The 19,879-nt window shown below is 36.6% G+C and overlaps 2 protein-coding genes across 4 annotated transcripts; one reads left to right on the top strand and one right to left on the bottom strand.

The window, feature by feature from the left end:
* Nucleotides 1-767: 767 nt before the first annotated feature.
* On the bottom strand, nt 768-6,013 carry LOC149933738 (uncharacterized). 3 transcript variants are annotated; one of them, XR_016473060.1, is made up of 2 exons: nt 5,944-6,013; nt 768-945 (listed from the first exon to the last, which is right to left on the bottom strand). XR_016473060.1 is itself a non-coding variant. In XM_090156783.1 (2 exons), exon 2 carries the CDS (start codon nt 2,328-2,330, stop codon nt 1,839-1,841), a length of 492 nt encoding a protein of 163 aa, XP_090012909.1. In that variant the 5' UTR covers nt 2,331-2,334; nt 5,944-6,000; the 3' UTR covers nt 1,741-1,838. The 3 variants fall into 3 exon arrangements, 2 of the variants coding, with proteins under 2 accessions (XP_090012909.1, XP_090012910.1); XM_090156783.1 differs by lacking the exon at nt 768-945 and adding an exon at nt 1,741-2,334 and having other exon boundaries at nt 5,944-6,000; XM_090156784.1 differs by lacking the exons at nt 768-945; nt 5,944-6,013 and adding exons at nt 1,741-2,334; nt 2,444-2,636.
* A 7,140-nt stretch (nt 6,014-13,153) lies between these two features.
* Nucleotides 13,154-14,195, top strand: LOC149933739 (uncharacterized). The gene is made up of 2 exons (XM_090157399.1): nt 13,154-13,346; nt 13,495-14,195. The coding sequence occupies exons 1-2, from the start codon at nt 13,154-13,156 to the stop codon at nt 14,193-14,195; spliced, it is 894 nt and encodes a 297-aa protein (XP_090013525.1).
* The last annotated feature ends 5,684 nt before the right edge of the window (nt 14,196-19,879 follow it).

The raw sequence follows: 19,879 nt of genomic DNA on the forward strand, positions 1-19,879 counted from the left end.
ATTCAAAGTCATCACATATCATTAGGTAGAAAAGCTTTGATAAATTTTTATGATAAAATAAGAAATCATTGAAATAAATAAGTAAGGAAAAACAATTACATTGAACGGTTTTACTCAATTTTGTTATTGAATAAATAAAAAGTGATACGAAGAGAACAAACGTCTGATTTGCTTTTGAAACTCAGGCAGATAAATTTGGGAAACAAGGTGACGGCAACGAACAATTTAGCTTTATGACTTCAATTTTTGAGATCGTATCAAATATTTTTAATTCAAATAATTTCCATTTTGGTTCGATCATTTCTTATTCAGGAAAGTGAAATTGGGTTTGTATCCAAACGTATTTATCAAGACTGAATAAAATCATATACATAAATTTTCGAATAATTTTGGATAATGTATTTATTTTTTTTCAATTGTTTGTGTCCCAAATATAAATATATAAAATTTAATTAGATTTACTCTTCATTAAATCCAAAGTATTTAAATGCAATTTAAATTGAAAGCAATTTTTTCTTTAACCTTGAAAACATTTTTACACATTTTTGGTTATTTGAATATCGTAAATATATCAATATAAATATTATGCCTCAATAAACGTAATCATGTTTTATCATTACAATTTTAATATTAAGATATAAAGCTAATCTTATTCACATTAAATACGTAATTTAAAATTCCAAATAATGCTATAATTTAACAAAGAAATGCAATTTATTTAAATTTTATTTTAAAGTCTAATTACGTAATTACTAATAAACCTTTTACTATCCGTTTGTCTTTTGCAGGATTTCAAATCGAGAATTTTTCCAGAGCCTTGAAATCACCGGAGGCTTTCGTTATGCGCAAAATATTTTCATTGTGCCAAACCAGGAGGAGGATATACAGAGTGTCTCAGGGCGAACGACCAGGGCATTTTTCTAAAAAGATGTGTAATCTTGAGTTCTGAAATTTGTAAATATATTAATTGGCAAAGGAACGTTATGATTTGTAAATTTAAGAAAAATAGGAAAAGATTTTGTAGTTTTCAAAAAAACGTTTTATCCGATTTTAAAGAAAAATGTGTAGACTGTACTCTCGAACGTACAAATGAAATTTGCTCCATCGAAAAAGTCAAATTTTTACTTAGATATTACGTCATGAACAAAAACAGGTTGATACAACCGAAAATAGCTTTCGCGGAGCCGTTTTTAAATTGATCTTTAAGCATTACACGATTCATTTTACCAAAGAATACATTTTTATTTAACCAAACTATTGGACATTTAAGTGTAATGATGAACAAATATTAAAAAGCCTTTAAACGTTATATTGCAAACTGGGTGCTCTGTGCCGCATATCGCAAGTCTTGACCTGCTTTCTTGGCGTTTCGTAGACCAGCTGCATTCGGTTTATCGATTTGAATAACAAGCCTACTACAATTTTTAAACGTTCCAGGAAAACGAAACCTGGAGATCTTCGTAAAGACTTCAGGAGGGCGCTGTAGGTATTAATTCTACATTGGCATTTCTTTTCATAGCTCTTAAATTATAACACTAACGAAGCCAACAGTTATGAATGCATATTTTTATAGACAAAAGATTGCAGATGGAGTTTATGAAGTCATATTAATTTTTATAATTTAATTATTAGATTTGCAAAACGCCTTTGAGAACGACCGAGTACTCCTCAAATGCCGAAACGCAGTGTTTTGGTTTCAATTAAAATAACTTTGGTGTACTTTTAAACTTTGTCGTTTTAATCAATTATCATTAAGCAGTACAAATACTGAAAAAATTGTATGAATTGAAATTTCAAATTATATTATATCTTTCTTTACAATGCATTTGCTTTTTTTATTATTGGTCGATTTCGCTTCTGGATATAAACCCGTCATGGTTAGTATCCAATTCTTTCAACTCCTCAGCGATACTCTTCCGGTGCCCTTTAAACCCGGCTGGGTTACTTCGTTCGAGCCAATAGCCAGTCTCAAATTCGTCCAAAACGCTATCATTGTTAAGGTCAGCCAATTGAAAGATGGAATCCAAGTAGCCGTTCGAAGATACCACTTTAGAAATTAATTCCTCGGAATAGAATGGACTCCTTTTTTGTCTATGGCAGCGATCACAGTTTCTCGGTCGACATTGGTCGCCGCAACGGCAACCAAAGAAATTGCACTTCCCGAAAGAGCAAAATGGTGTGGGTCTGGTGCAATCACCACATCTGGTTATGGGATAGAAACCGTGGTTACCGATATTGCAAATCGGGTAACAGCAAATGCCGTCGACTTCATTCTCTTCGAGAATTAGTACAACAAAAACAACCAACAGCGGTTGAAGGATTCGGTTCATGTTTCTAGGTATATCAAATACAATTGTGTTAAAAAGGTTTTAAAGCAGTTTTACCCTAAAGTAGAAATTTCAAATATTAGGATAATATTAAGCAATTTCAAAATATTAATTACATTTTCAGATGTATGAAAGGAACTTCGAGGAACAATTATAAAAATCATGGCTCAAGAAAAGCGTGTCCGCCGGGCAAGACAGCAGAAAGGTGAAGACGTGGTAGTAGGCATTTGTAGAAGGGAAGTCGAAGCTGAAGTCTGTACAGGGTGTCCTCATTTGATCGGCCCAGCCATTTTTCTCAAACACTATTATCTTCTTGAAATGTGAAGTTTTCTTTATGTACTCTCTCGGTGGAGATCGTTGTTATTTGTGAATTTCAGAAAAATTGTGAAACTTTTCACGGTTTTAGAATTTGTACATGTAGTTTTTGAACGCTAGGTGGTAGACGAAAAGTTTCAATGAGTAAGTTTGTTGAGCATACTGGAAAACCTAAAGTGGATTTGTTATGGTCAAAATCGTACATTTTGCTACTGAAATAATTGGCCATGAAAAATAACAAGCTGGTACTACCCAAATGTTTTCACGCCTCAGGTTATAGGAATGATGATGTTTTTTTACCTTTACAAATAAAGTGTTAGAAAAAGTGCAATTTTATAACGAATTACAGTAGGACCCTGCACACGTTTTCTAGGGACCAAAAGTTGGTGTTTTTTATTAAACAAGAAAAAGTAGGTTTTAGGTTCTACAAAATTTCTAATTTATTCCAACTGAATTTTCGAAATCTGTTTTTTTCAATTCTGAATCTTTTAAAATGTGGGTCCGTTTTAATATTTAAAGTGCCACCGCTTTGTTTGAAAAACATTATCTCTAAGTAATCCGGTAAAAAAGTATGAATCGTTATACTCGTGAACAGCGGTGCAGGATTGAGTTATACTACGGTGATGGTCATCGAAACGCACGTTTAACAATCGGTTGTTTCAAATGTTATATCCTGACAGTCAACCAAATCACCACACTATTCTCCGAGCAGTTGCTGCCTTCGAAGGAGACGGCAATGTGAATCCCAGTTTCCGCGCACCTGGACGTCATAATATGGAAGACACAGTCATCGCCTTCTTTGTCGCTTACCCTCGAGTAAGTATAAGAATGGCATGCTCCGATTTGGACTTGTCAAAATATTATGTCTGGAGTGTCCTTAACCACAATAAATTTCACACATTTCGTGCCACGCTCCACCAAGCACTTCACGATGGTGATCAGCGCCTTATGTTCGATTTCGGTAACTGGTTCAAAACCATGGCGGATGCCAACGAAGATTTCCTCCGTTTGATCCCGGCGGTCGACGAGTGTTCCTTTGGAAGGGACTGCCCATTTAACCGTCAGAATAACTATATATGGAGCGATGTAAATCCGCACTGGGGATTTCCACATCACAATCAAGTACAATTCCGCTTAAACGTCTGGGCAGGTCTACTAGGAGATTGTGTCATTGAGCCATTTTTTCTTCCGAATTGGCTTAATGGGGTGAGCTACTTGGCATTTTTACGAAATGAAGTAGTAGAAGCATTGGAACATGTCCCTTTAGTCAACATGCCACGCCTTTGTTTCTTGCATGACGGTGAACCTCCTAACCAGGAAGTATACAAGACGCCAGTCATTAGTGAAAACGACTTGCACCAGATAATCATTGCAGCGTTCAAACTGCTTACTCCAGATATTGTCCGTGGTTCGTTCCAGAATATGCTTCATCGCGTACGCATTTCTATAGCAGCACGGTGACATTATTGAACCGTATTTGTAAAACACTTTTTGTAAATCCTTAGTATAATAATTGCACTTGCTCTAACACCTAATTTGTAAAAGTAAAACAATGATTTGGCTCAAAACATGTTAATGTTTCACAGACTATCATTACAATAACATGAGGCGTAAAAACATTTGGCTAGTACCAACTTGTTATTTTTCACGACCTATTATTTCCGTGACAAAATGTACGATTTTGACCATACCAACTCCATTAAAGGTTTTCTACAACTTACTCATTGAAACATTTTGTGTACCACCTACCGTTCAAAAACTACAAACTCTAAAACCGTGAGAAATTTCACAATTTTTCTGAAATGCACAAATAACACCGATCTCTACCGAGAGAGTAGATACTGAAAATTTCACATTTCTAGAAGGTAAAGTGTTTGAGAAAATTGCCTGGGCCGATCAAATTAAGACACGCTGTATAGTGTACAAGATTCCCTACACGTTAATGAGGAATCGCTTGTAAAAATAGTTTTTTTCATTTCAATATTTAATTTTCGAGCAATATCTAAGGTTTCGTCTTTTGTAGAGATCGGCGTAACAGATAAATTAACTGGCCAAATTTCAATTAATCATAAAAATTGCGGTTAACCGTTTATCCATGGATAGAAACGATTTAATATGGGAAAAAGCCAAAAATAACTGATTATTTGTTGGATAATTTTTGTTTATGGATATTATCCAAATAAACGGTGAATTTTTATCCAAACGCCGACCTCTACTCTTTTGGCAAAATCTTTGGTTTTCTTAAGAGTTGACTTGTGGTTTTAAAATGTTTATCATCTAATAAATAACCAAAATAATAGTTTCAAATGTGATTTCTACAGGTAGATTTAAATCATGTAGAGAATCTGCGTTTTCAGGTACGGATAACTAAATTTTTTAGATTATGATTAAATCTGTTAATTTAAAACCTTAAACATAAATTTGATTTTAAAATAATTGTCTTAAACATGTTTGATAAAACTAAAATAATTGTCTTAAACCGGTTTGATAACTGTTGGTTTAAAACCGGTACACCGCCCATGTAGCACAGCTCTATCGGTTAGTAGTCTGTTAAGATAATGAGAGTCGGTTAAGGGTTGGATAGGTTTTGCTGACTGAAGACGGCCAAAATAAAATTCTTAACTCTTTGGAATCAATGTATAAAATGGTCATTAAGGAAACGGCCAATTCAATGTCTTCGTATGTGCCGTCTAAATAACACCACTGATAAGCTTAACGAATTGATGCTCTCAAACAACCATCTACCCACCTCAAGTGAATCTCTCATCACCAATATTAATTCAAATTTCGAGTAAAACAATCATCTACCTACCCCCAGTGAATCTGTCTTAAGTCAGTACAATTAACTGAGAGAGACGGAACAAAGAGGAAAACAAGCCCACATTGTTCGTTATTTGTCTCGGCTTAACGTTTTGGTGTTATCAAAAATTGCTTAAAATATGTGGTATAGTAATAATTTGAAAGTTAAAAATAAGTTACAAGGTTGCATTAGGTTATAATTTTCTTTAAAGGGGAATTCTTATTGTGAAATAAAGTCACGCGTATCCGTTGCCGTTAATTTAAGCTTTGGGCCTAGCTATTGTATTCACTTGATAAATCATAACTTTAACGATAGATATCCTTTTTAGGGGTAATATTATCTGTTTTCAATCGTAAAAAAGGTACATAGTCAAGGTTTTTATTTTTCTTGATAATATGTTAGATTTAACCGTGAAATTAGGTAGGATTTTACGTCATGCTATTTTGCCATTTAGACGTTATTAATCTATGGCTATCTTTATAAAGAAAAAAGTACACTTACTTATTTTTGTATTTGAGTATCCAAATGCGAGTAACACATTAACAAGCTGCTACGAATATTAAACGATTACTGCGCCTTTTATTTAGAAAAATAAAACCGGAACTTAACAAAAAACGTTATCTTGCTCAACCGTATTCTTGAAATGTCAGATTCGGTTGCTATGTGATGCCTGAAAAAGTACTCAAAAGGAATTTTATCAAGTTCTGAAGAACACATCACAAATTTAAGAGTTTCGGTATCTCCCACCGAAGCACGCTGTCACCTTAAATTAATCAGCTCCAATTTCATCCGATAGAATCATAATAAACTATAAATTAACTTATGTAGTAGTTTCTTGTTCGATAAAACGCTTCAGTGACCTTATGCAAGATACGTTGGCTATTTAGCATGGTTTTTATTTATACGGCACGATTAGATTAACCAAGATTTGAAATTATATTAGTAAATAAACTTAAAGATATAATTGGTTTTCTTTGGTCTTAGGACCGTTAATACATTTTAAACGGCATTTACAAAAATGGCGTTGAATTCATATGATATTATTTCGATGTTATATTATAATTAAATTGGAGTTCTAGAATTTTCTATATCCATTTTCGAAAGTTAAAATAAGTTCGCCTAATTCTAAACAATGCATTTCAGAAATATTTTTTTTTAAATTTTACGCTGTATTATTTCGTAAAGTCTTAATAGAAACTATCGAAATGCATAAAAATTAAATATTATAATATCTTAAAGGATGACAATTCATGAGTATACAATGATTAATGCGTTAAAATATTCTTCATCTTGTTTACTGGTGGAGAGCAAAAATAACGAATAGAAAAATGTATAATAATAACCCAGTCGATTTAGACTTCAGAGAAAAATAACGAATAGAAATATGTTTCATAATAACCCAGTCGATTTAGGCTTCAGAGCAAAAATAACGAATAGAAAAATGTATAATAATAACCCAATCTATTAAGGCTTCAGAGAAAAATAACGAATAGAAAAAGGTATAATAATAACGCAATTGATTTAGGCTTAATAGCAAAAATATCGAAACAATAACTCTTTTGAAAAAAAATTGAAAAACTAATCGGGCTTGACTAACCCGTCACACTTTTTTTTTAATAATAGTAATCAGCTAGGCTAATACCCAGTAGATTTAGGATTCAGAGCAAAAATAACGAATAGAAAAATGTTTAATTATAACCCAGTCGATTTGAGCTTCAGAGCAAAAATAACGATTAGAGAAATGTATAATAATAACCGAATCGATTAAGGCTTCAGAGAAAAAATAACGAATAGAAAAGGTATAATAATAACGCAATCGATAAAGGCTTAATAGCAAAAATATCGAAACAATCACTCTTTTGAAAAAAAAATTGAAAAACTAATCGGGCTTGACTAACCCGTCACACTTTTTTCCCCCTCAACTCCCAGACTAAAAAACACACCTCACACACCGTACACACTCGACAAACCGGTTTTCTCTCTAGTTCGCAACGACTAATGTCCCAACACAAACTATTTTTCACAGTGTTTCAGCTACATACACGCATTTCTTCGTCGTTAAGCGACTCGATCTTCGAATTGGAAAAAGGTGTGTACGGTGTATATCGGAAAATAATACACAACTTTTCTAATTGACTAAACGACACACCGACACACCCGACACACTTTTTTGATTCCGTCTTCGAAGAGACCGGCGAATTGGAAAAAGGTGTGTACGGTGTGTATCGCAAATACACACCTTTTCCCAATAGCCTAAAGCTGTGTTACGTACAATCATAAGTAATTATCTCCATAAGTATGACACTGAATGAAGCTGTGAAACGTACAATCATAAGTAAGAATATCTATAAGTATGACTAAGAATGAAGCTGTGAAATGTAAAATCAAAATAATTATATATAAAGATACGACACTAAATGGAGTTAAGAATGGTGTGTTGAACGTACAATCATAAGAAACAATGTCCAATAAGTATGATACTTAGTGAAATCTTTATATCAATTAGCGATGGTTTATAAATGACGCTGTACGAGTCTTTGTCTTCGGTAGAGATCGACGAATTGGAAAAAGGTGTGTATGGTGTGTATCGCAAAATACACACCTTTTCTAATTGACTAAACAATGCAGTGATCGACACACCTTATACACATTTTTGTTTCCGCCTTCGGTAGAGATCGGCTGTAGATTAACGCTGTGTTACGTACAATCATAAGTAATTATCTCCATAAGTATGACACTGAATGAAGCTGTGAAACGCACAATCATAAGTAAGAATATCCATAAGTATGATACTAAGTGAAGCTGGGTAATGTACAATCATAAATACCATCAAATCATTTAGCGATGGTATTAAATGACGTTGTAAGAGTTTTGGTCTTCAAACTCTTGTTGCTTTAATAATTAAACACTATCAATTTATGGCTTTTTAAGTTTATTATTAAAATTTCTTTTTCAGGTTTCAGCAAGATGTTTTAATGGTTTATCTTCTTTTGTGGTTGGTTTCCTCGAAGATTCAAATATAATTATTATTTAAATTGCTTAATGTATTAATAAAGGTCATTCAATAATCTGACTTTTTCTTTATTCAGAGGGATAATAATCATATCAGAGCTAGCGTTGACATATCCTTAAAATAAAATTATCCTTCCATGGATAAAACAATTATTGAAATTCATATGATTACCTATATAAACTCATTTTTAGCGAGAAACATACCCTACTGGAAAACTACAATTTTTCATCTTCTGCAAAATCTGAAAAACTTTGATCCGACATAATTATGTTTATACTCCCATTAATCGCAATTATCCGAATTTGAAATTTCGTCTTTCGTCGAGACAAATATAAAATACATTTGTATTATCTCATTTAAGTGTTCATTCCATATATCGGTAATGAACTGTTGTTTGCTTAGTAGAGGGATTTCGTTTTAATCAACATAGGGACGAACAACGTCACGAGTTAAAAATGGTGGGATAATTCTTCGAATTTAAATCACAAACTTTGTACGTTATCTGGCTATAATAGGTCATATAGTTCACTAATTGCCTTGATAGATACAGTATGCTTCCTCCATAATAAATCCCAGTCATACCTTTACTCCGTCTTATTTTACGCCTTCGTAAGCCGGCGAGTGTGAGAACACGAAGTTTTGGGTGTGTAAAACCATCGGGTGAATACCTCTACATTGACTAAAAGACACACCACACACTCGTCGCCTGAAAGCAAAAACGACGTAACCTGGCGGAGGTCATTTTGAGAAAAAAATTAAATGTTTAGATTCATCTGTAAAATTAAATGATAACATTTGGTCCTTGAAGTTGGTATTTAATTAATAAAGACGTGTCCTAAGAACATGTAGACCTTTGGAGCATTAGTATAGTTTTAAATCGAATTACTTTTAAAAGCAAAATCCACGTAACTAAAGTTATATGGGTTTTGTTACATAAAACTATCATAGGTTATTAGAAATAAAGTGGTAACTCTTAGATTAATAGTTAAAAAAATAAATAAATAAATTTTGGCATAAAAAATACAAAACTGATCAAATACCAGAATGATTTATTTTCATTAGAAGATCATTTTTATAAAGAGTTTAAAATACAATCAAAATAAATATTTATGTAGGGTAGTTACATTTTAATCAACGTTACTTTAATAAATATGCTATAGCGACTTATTCTTACCAAAGTTCTCGATCTTCCAATGTTCTTAAACTGAGATAAAATTGTAAGAGTTTTGATCTTCGGTAGAGGTCGGTGATTTGGAAAACGGTGTGTACGGTGTGTTACGCATCATACACACCTTTTCTAATTGACTTAACGACACACCGACACACCCGACACACTTTTTTCTTTCCGTCTTCGGTAGAGATCGTCGAATTGGAAAAAGGTGTGTACGGTGTGTATCGGAAAATATACACCTTTTCTAATAGCTTAAAGCTGTGTAACGTACAATTATAAGTTATAATATCAATAATTTTGACACTGAATGAAGTTAATTGCATTTTAATAAAATTTAAAAAATCGACCACAGAACCAATATTTATTTATTTCTCTGAACTCATATTCAAGAATCTGTTTATTTTAACAAGTTTTTCCGCTTTTTCAGACATTTGTCCATATGATGCCTGACTCTCTCGGCCCTTGCACTAATTTCACTTCTCCAATGTTTACACCATGGGCCAAATAATGATAAATCATTATTTGGCCCATGTTTACACTTAGCTCTACATGTCCCAGGCAATTTCATCAACTTTACATCCAAACTGGATCCGACTTTCTCCGCCCGAAATTATTCGATGATTTAGGCATTATGATGTGTTACCCAGCACCGTCCCAGGACGCAAAAATTGTAGGGGCGCAAAATTGAAGATTTTAATTTTAATTAGATATTGAAAAAATAAAAATTTTATTAAAAACAAATTGAAAATATTTCACTTTACCTCTAAAAAAATGAAATATAAATATATCTGTATTAGAATTGTCCAAATAGTAATTTGGCTTTCCTTAGTCTGGCGGCTACACTAGTGCTCGGTGATTTGAATAATGAATAATTATCGGAAGTCTATCACCTTATTTGTTTCAGTTATTTTATTCGGATAAACCATTTATTACGGTTAACCGATAACTATTATTATCCGTATAGATAAATCTGTCAAAGAATAATTTTTTGTATACCACAAATGTTCTTTCGAAACAAAGATATTTGAAAAATAAAAATCAGCGGTTATTTCATTTAATGAATAAAAACCATTCTTTATCCGTCTGATCAATTAACCACTTTCTCGCAAAAAAAAATATTTTTAAAGAATATATTTTTAAATTTTTGGTATGATTAATTTAAAGAGCAGCTAACCGCTGAAGATTGTTCGTTTTTTTTAAATAGAATTTTTCCTGAAATATTAATATTCGAAAAATAATATTTGCCGTAAATCGATTACGAATAATAATTAAATTGCTTTGCTAATCTAAAAAAATTAGTACTTTTTAAAATAAAATAAATATTTTATGTTCGGTTAATTTATTCTCTAAAATATATCATTAACCAACCGAAAATTATCCTTTTGGGTATTACCCCGGAGTATAAATTTTTAAACTTATACAACATTTTCTCGGATAATGGATGGATAATGCCGACCACTAGAAACAATTAATATTGCATTGGAATATTGGCATTTTTTATTTCTTACATCATAAAATTATTATAAAACTTTCCAAATATATAAAAGGAATCTACGTTTTGGCATAACGAGTAAGCGAACATAGTACGATTTATTCTTTCCTTTTTCGTAACGGATGACAGAGTACCTAATGCAGCTCTATACTTATGGTAACAATGAGTGCATTCATGATCACACTTCAACTTCGCTTCCTTTCGCCAACTGCTGAAAATCTGCATTGGGCGTTAAGCAAGCGCATTCAGGACTCTTTAGAGTTTTATATTAACATTATTCGGAACTGAGCGCCTTCATTACTCGTTTCGGTGTCCAACCAAATTATAAAATATCCAAGTTAAAATTAAAAATAGTTCGCTCGTGTTTCTTTTGAATTGGAAAATGCATTCTATTTCTACCGAATCCTGAGTATTAAGGATAATAAGGCATTTTAATTACTGTGTCTTTAATGATTATATTCATATTGAGACGTTAATACCAAAAAATATTCGATTAAAAACGATTAACTACATTAACAATAAGAGTGCATTCTTTCATCATAATCGGTGATTTCAACTTTCCCACTGTTGACTGGGCTACGCTCACGAGTGGCTTCAAGCTTTCTTCACATGCTGTTGGTCTCTCATTTTACCCACGAGTCACCGAGCCTACCAGGGTCAAGGACGTGGCCGCCAATATTCTTGACCTTGTGCTGGTCTCTGACGACAACCTACTTCAGGACATCTCCCATCTACCTGGAGTCAGTGATCACGACATTCTCCTTCTCAGAATCCGAGTGGTTTGCCCCCCGCCCGTTCCGTCCCTGACTACAACAAGACCGATTTCGTTGCTATGGAGAGGTCGTTGGCAACTGTTAAAGTGACGCCCACTACTTCTATTGCAGAGGCGTGGAGCGCACTCACTACTACCATCACCCAGGCGATCGCTGCCTAAGTTCCGATGAAGAAGCTCTCCTCTCGAATAATCTCCCGTGGGTCAGCTCCTCTCTCCGCCGTCTGATGCGTATCACGAAGCGACGCTATAATCGTTCTCGGCTGTGCCCTATGGCTGCTAACATAATAATCAGCTAGGATAATACCCAAGGTACACCTTAGGCCTAAGTCATCATGCGACTTTTGAAGCCCTTAATTCAGGTGGCCGGGTTACAATGCGTAGGAGGGTGGTGGCTTCCGACTTAACAACCCACAGGAAGGAGTTCTACAAGCTCGTCTCTATGAAGGTGACATGGATTAATGGATTTATATACCCCCGTACCGTAAAAATACATACCGGGGGTGTTGCAGAAACGGGGTAGTTTTGCAGAGAAATTTGGAAGGGGGGAATAGCGAAAACACAGCCAACGGAACAAGCCGACAACGACAACGCGGAAGGAGGACCCTGCCGAACCCAACCACAGCCCAACCCCGCGAAGGGCAGGAGAGGAGAAGCACAGGCGGGATGCGCCCGAAGTCACCGGTGAAGTTTAATGAAAACAATTAAGAAAATACAGAAAATACAGAATAACAATCTTTTTTTTAAATAAGGTAATAGGTTAACAAAACAAGAACGGCGAAAAACGAGTTCGTAAATATGAAGGTGACAGTGACTGGAGTACCTGACCTCTCCCGCTCAGGGCAGTCATACACCACTCCAGCTGCCAAATCCAATCTCCTGACTTCCACCTTCCGCCGTTCTTTTCCTGGAACCACGTGCCCCACCAATTTTCGACATAAACTACTCGGTCAAAGGCATTCACCAGCTGCTCACAAAGGTCAAACCACAAAAAGCTCCGGGCCCAGATGGCATCCAGGCTGGGTCCTTCGCAGGTGTGCCGATGTTTTAGCCACTCCTCTGACTGTCATTTTCCAGCTCTCCTACGACACTTGAGAAATCCCGGATGACTGGCGTCGGGCCAACGTCACGCCGATCCCTAAGAGTGGAGACAACTCTGACCCAACGGAGAACCGCCCGATTGCACTCCTGTCACAGGTCCTCAAAGCCGACTAGCATTTCAGTGCGTCCACCATCTCGGCTCACTTCATCCAGCACAACCTCATGAGTCCGTCCCAGCATGGTTTCCGTAATGGCTTCAGCACTGAAACTCAGCTCATTTGCTGCATTGACGCCTGGACGTCTGGGCTGGAGCAAGCCGGTCAACAAGATATCATTTTCCTTGACTTTCACAAAGCCTTTGATTCGGTTCCGCATGAGCTCCTCAAGGCCAAACTTTACTCCTACGGGGTCAGGGGTAGGACCCTGAACTGCCTATCAGAACAAGGAGTTTCGAGTGGTACTCCCCCGTGCCACCTCCAACTGGCTCCCTGTTTCCTCTGGCGTACCGCAAGGATCGGTCCTGAGGCCTTTCCTCTTCATAATCTAAATTAACGACATCGGAGACAACGTCGTCTCGCAACTTTACATCTTCGCGGATGACATAGCACTCTCCAGGCCGATCTTCTCGACACAGGACTGCGTTTCTCTTCAATCTGACCTCGATACTATCGGAAAGTGGAGTGAGCAGTGGCTGATACCGCTAAACTCTGCAAAGTTATCAGTTCTTTCTCTTCGCAGAGTTGGTCAACCAGTTCACTCAGCGAAATATGTCCTTCAAGGCGCTGACCCGTGCACAGTCTCCTCTCAAAAAAATCTCGGAGTGACCTTAACAGACACCCTGGAGTGGTCCACTCACATCAACCGTGTCATTGCCCAAGCCGCTAGGGCCTTTGGTTTCATCCGCCGACACTTGTCCCACTGCTCCTTCGCGATGAAGTCGTTCGGAGTTAAAACCTACGTCCTTCCGATCCTGGAGTACTGTCCGGCCGTCTGGTCCCCATCAACTGCAAGTGGCGTCCACGCGGTTGACAGTATCCAGCGGCGTGCCCTTCGTTTCGCGACCAGCGTTGGATTCGCGTGGAGTACGTCGATGACAAACGTGCTCAAGAACAACAAATGGGATACCTTAGCTTTGCACCGCCGTCTTTATCGTCTCATTATCATAAATAGCGTGGTTCATCGCTCCTGTGGTGCCTTTGCCCCCCCATCTCGGCGGTCTTGTCCGACTGGCGTCGCCCCTAAGAGGGAATCGGGTCGCCTCTAAGATCTTTCCGGGCTTCAGACTTGCCGTTCGCAAACATTCATTTCTCCCCTCCTCCATACAGGAGTGGAATTCCCTTCCGGAGTACCTAAAGGTCGTTCCCGACCGTGCTCAGTTCCGGAAGGCCTTTGCTACGTACTAGGACATGTACGATTAGCACCAGTGGCGCCGATCGCTTTTTTTTTCAATGGGGGCCGAAACTCACTAATAAACTTGGAATGAGGCTACTGGCAACACTTTTTTGCTATGGATGGTGCTACCATAGATATATTAAAGAAATAGATACCTTACGCAGAGTGTTATTTGCCTAAAATATACGGGAGCGATAACTACCAGACAACCCCGTATCAATTTCTATAAACCTTACCCGTATTTCTGGTGTACTACATGTAAAGTGCTTAACAATATTTATCGAGTTTAAAATCACGCGATGTTTTTTATTATCTCACCTACTCGACAGCCGTCGCTTAAACGTAGTACCCCAGGAAAAAAATTGATTGTCTTCTTGGCGTCGCTTCCGTATTAACTAAACGGCTTACCTTCCTCAAAAACATTTTATAGAAGTTGAAACGTATTGAAAACGTATGGCAGACACGTTGCTCCGAATTCCTTAGAAATTCTGACTTCCTACTTGATTTATCAGGCTAGTGTTTTAAATTTATAAGATATCGTACGCCAAATAATGCTCATTATCACAACCACGCGTATGCTATTTCTTTTATCTCTGCTCTTTGTTCTCATTGTGACGTTTATCGCTCTTAGGAGACTTTAATTATCCCTCTATAGACTGGCTTAATAATATTCCGCGTGTAGGTGCCTGTGCCCAAACGAAACTCTTTCTTGATTGTATAACAGATTCCTCCCTCTCCCAGTTTGATAATTTCCCAAGTAGATCTGCCGGTGCACTGTGTCGCGACAATATTCTGGATTTAAATTTTTCCTCTGACCCCGGTCTGGTTTCTAACATTTCTCTTTTTTCTCCTTTGGGTACTAGTGACCACGGTATTATATTTGCTTTGCATGGCTCCCATTTTTAGATCTTAACCTAATTTCTACAAAGGGAACAATGACGCTTTTAATGACTTTCTTTCGCGTATTGTTTGGTCTCTGACGCTTTCCCGTGATTCCCTCGCTGACTCTTGGGTTGCCTTTCATACCCTCTTAACTGCCGGGATTTCGTCCTTTATCCCATTTAGTAAGCCGAAGCATCGTAATAGTAACTCTAACCACCGCTCGGCCTTAAGCAGAAAAGTTAAATCTATTGCCTGGTGTCGCCGAAATCAATATAATAAACGACACGCTTCCCAGTCAGTTATCTCTGCACATGTTGCCTCTTATCGTAAGGCTCGCAACGGCCACACTAATCACTCGCGTAATTTGAGGAGAAAATCTGAGACAGCTCTTTCCAGTCTTATAAAGGTCAACCCTAAAGCTTTCTATTATCATGTCAATCGATTTCGCGTTTCTCGCCATAAAATAATTGAAATGAAAAAATCTGATGGCTCCTCTACGACTTCTTCCTAGGAGGCCGCCAATGTTTTGAATCAGTATTTTGCCTCTGCTATTCAACCTCTGCCCTTTGTCCCGTCTCCTTCTTGCGCTGCCTCTCTCTCTACTTTTGACAAATTTTGCGTGTACGCCAGCTGATATTAGTCGTCAACTTGGGAAACTAAAAATTGACAAGTATCCGGGCTCCAACGGTATTCATCCACTCTTATTACGCAATTGTGCCCCTTCCCTTGTTTCCCCCTTTACCTTCTTATTTCGTTCTCTTTCTCGAATTGTTCGTTGCCTCCTTCCAAGAAGGAGGCAAATGTCACGTCAATTCACAAAAAGGGTCCCTGCGTTTTTCCATCTAACTTTCTCCCCATTTGCGTTTTAAACCAGGTTCCTAAATTGTCTGAAGCCATGGCTTTTGAACAGCTGCTTAGCTTCCTCGCTTCCTCAATGTTTTTCAGTAATGCTCAACATGGCTTTCTACCTAAACGATCCTGTCTCTCTAACATCCTGTCTGCTTCTAAACGTTGGTCAAGTTGGCTTGATCAGGGCTTCGCCGTCGACGTAATTCTTCTGGATTTTAGAAAGGCGTTCGACTCCCTCCCCCACGCCGCTATTATTTCCGCCCTTCAACACGCCGGTGTTTGGGGTGATGTGCTTGCTTGGCTCGCGGATTACCTTTCTTCTCGTTAACAGCGTGTTGTGGTTCACGGTGAAGCCTCTGATTGGGCTGATGTCCATTGTGGTGTCCACCAGGGTTCTATCCTTGGCGCCCTTCCGTTTAACGTCTTAGTTAACTCCCTCCCTGATATTGTTCGTTATGCGCTCATTGAGCTCTTTGCGGATGACACTAAATTATTTCATTGAATCAAATCCTCTCCCGATTGTCCGTGTCTTCAATCTAACCTTGACGCTGTTGTTTTCTGGGCTGACTCGAAGGGGTTATCTTAGGAAGGAATAACCCCAATCACGCATATTTTATAAGGGATGCCCCAATTAACACCACTCTCTCTGAACGCGATTTAGGCATTATTGTGGATCCTTCTCTGAAATTCTCGAGTCACGCTAACAAAATTTCTAAGAAAATTCGCTCTATTACTGGTGTTGTCCGTCGCAATATTTTCTTCCGCTCTCCTAGTACCCTTTATAATTCCCTTATTCTGCCCCACTTGTATTTCTGTTCCTTCGTCTCCAATCGGATATCCTTGCTCTCCAACAAGCTCAAAATGCCTTCGCTAAGCTTCCCCACCAAATTTCGTCTCTCCCTGCTCCATCTCGCTTGCAGTACCTTCACATCGATCCGGTACATCTTCGACACCGTGTTAATGATATCTGTTTGCTTCACGATTGTTTCTATAATAACTTTTCTCAAAATTTGGCCGATTTCTTCTCTCTTAGTTCGTACCGCTCAGCGTCTAAATCATTTTTCCTGTAGTGTTGTTAATGACTGGAATTCCCTCCCCCAAGACATTGTTTCTATCCCCAATCGCCACACGTTTCGCCGCTTTTCATTTTAAAGATTCCTCTCGCGTTACTTGATTCTTAACCTCTATTTTCTAATTTTCTCATTTGTTTTCGTCTCTCCCTTTATTTATTTTTTTTTTCGCATTCTCCAACTCGCATGTCTTTTTGTCATTGATTTTTCCCAATGGGGGCTTCGGCCCCGCTGCCCTCATGGGATCGGCGCCACTGATTAGCACTCCTCCAAGTCTCGACTTGAGGGGTTTTTAACCCTTTGTCGGGCTTTAATCGAACTAAAGAAGCTTCATGGCGTCAAGGAAGTTCATAGTTCAAATCACCACCAGAATTCGTAAGTTGTGAATATGAAAATAATTTAATATTCCTAATGAAAATAATGCACGTTATAAATTTCAGATATATGACCAACAAGTAGCGTTCAAAATAAAGGAACTAAAAATTGGATATTGGAAATTTTCACTATAATAGAAAAAAATGATAAATTTTAATATTTAGCCGGTTTTCAATTGTAACTTTTGAACGAAGTCAGCGCAAACGAAAATAAAGGTGACGCATAAAAGCGCACGACGAGTTCTATAATTTGGTGCTATTTATATAGTTAATTTCATTGGTGGGGGGCTGTCGTTAGCCCCCCCCCCACTTGTTTTTCGATCTATTTTTAAAACTAAAGCAGCGCAAACGAAAATAAAGGTGGCGCATAAGAGCGCACGACGAGCGCAATCGAATGAGCCTACTTACGTATCGATATTCTGATGTGGGTGGGCTCGTCGTTAAATTGCCCCCCCCCCACTTTCTTTCTTGTTTGGCGGCTGAACCGTAGTGGCGCACAAGATAAAAATGGTGACGCATGAGAGCGCACGATTAGCGCAATCGTTTCCATACATTAGTTCCAGTATACGATTGGGTGGGGGGGGGGGGCAACTTAATGGAGCCGGAGACGATCCGAGGTGTTACACACCGATTTTGTTCAAACTCGGGGGATTGGTAGAACTTCATGTAACTTGAAAAATCCTAAAGGGAATTTATTCAATGGGCAACGGTTTTGCCATGGCAACGATAAATGTTTTTGAAAACATAAAATGGCAATTTTACCATTGAAAATAACATGGGATTGTGACCGATTCCAAGGCCCCCCCCCCCTGTGCAAAAATTAAAAAAAAATTTAAAATTTAAAAATACCAAAATTGATCACATTTTGATCAATTTGAACCAAATGGGTGAAAATGAACCGATATGGCTTAAATTGGAAAAAATATTTCAATATTGATTAAAATAATTTTGTTTTAAATTAAAAAAAAAACAAATATAAAATTGAAAAAATATTGATCAACAACCGTAGTTTCGATCAAAATTCATAGGAATTGACGGAAATTTATAAGTTGTGTAAAATTTGATTAATGTATAGATAAACAAAGTATTTATTTTGGTCAATTTGATCAAACTTTGCCAAAATTGGAAAATGATAGATCTAAATTAGCCCAATTTTAAAGTTTTGTAAAAACTATATAAAAATAAACTAAATTCGACCAACTATCTCAAATTTGTTTCAAATATTTTTTTTTTCAAAATTGAAAAATGTTAATAACACAGAAAAAAATTATCAAAATCAATAGTTTCGATCCAAAACGATCAAAATTGATAGGAATTGATGGAAATTTATTTGTATAGATAATTGCTTTTATTTAATTATTTTCCAAATTTCGAAAATAATAGATCAAATTTAGCAACATTTTTATGACTATTGAATTTATACTAGTTTGCTCGTTACACGTATATTTTTGAAAAAGAAATTGCAAAAACGAAAATTAAAATATCTTTTTTTTTGGCATTTATAGATAATTTATCAGAACTAATTATTTTTGAAACTTGCTATTCAATAGATTGTCATTTCTAAGTGAAAAAAATCTAATGGGATAATAAAAATAACGTTTTTTTTTCAGTTATAATAGCTATTTTATAAGATAAATTTATTTTTAAAAGTTTATCTCTCAAAAACTATTTTTCCAATTCTAATTTGAGGAATATCTGAAATAAATTATCAATTGTAAAAAATAACGGGTACACATCAGTTAAAGATAAGCTTCTTTTCGTCGTTTTCCAATAATTTATCTGACCCGCTTAATTTCTTAGCTTACTTGCAAATGAAATATATTTTTTTTATCTAAGTAAGCTTAAGTGATTAAACATTATAAATAATTTTTTGAGATTGAAAGTTATTTTATCGGATTTCATTTGTTTTTTGACTTTTCTAAATTAAATTATCTTTACAAATAATTACAAGTAGAAAAACGGATAAAAATAAATGATTTTGGTGGTTAACTAATAGTTGAGTTCTTAGGGTTTGTAGGGAGGGGGAGCGCACTGTTGTTTTGCAGACGCTCAGCATTCTCATGCGCCCCGTTGGATACGGACCTGTACACCTCTAACAAAATTTTAAATTAAACGGATTGTTGTCGTAATGAAATGAATGTTTTTGTGGAGAGTGACGTCACCATGCCTTCGCTCATTAAATCCACCAAAAATGGCGCACGACCAATTTTGATATATCTATATAACGTAGGCTTATTTCAACTCCATTGACCAATACATTTTTAGCGATCTTTTCTCCAAAATGAAAATGGTCCTGAAAAGGAACGGTTTTCTTTGGTGTATTGAACACTACACCTCGTCTCATTTGACCTCACCTCACCTATAAAGGTAAGATAATCTTA

This window comes from Leiobunum rupestre, chromosome 8, assembly GCF_980474605.1.
Source record: "Leiobunum rupestre chromosome 8, qqLeiRupe1.1.hap1, whole genome shotgun sequence".
Classification (NCBI taxonomy): Eukaryota; Metazoa; Arthropoda; class Arachnida; order Opiliones; family Sclerosomatidae; genus Leiobunum; species Leiobunum rupestre.

Bases quoted from the DNA above. Each gene is read 5' to 3' on its own strand.
- LOC149933738 (XM_090156783.1), bottom strand. From the start codon at position 2,330: ATGAACCGAATCCTTCAACCGCTGTTGGTTGTTTTTGTTGTACTAATT.
- LOC149933739 (XM_090157399.1), top strand. From the start codon at position 13,154: ATGAGTCCGTCCCAGCATGGTTTCCGTAATGGCTTCAGCACTGAAACT. The intron at 13,347-13,494 runs GTAGGACCCTGA...ACGACATCGGAG, and splicing joins TTACTCCTACGGGGTCAGGG to ACAACGTCGTCTCGCAACTT.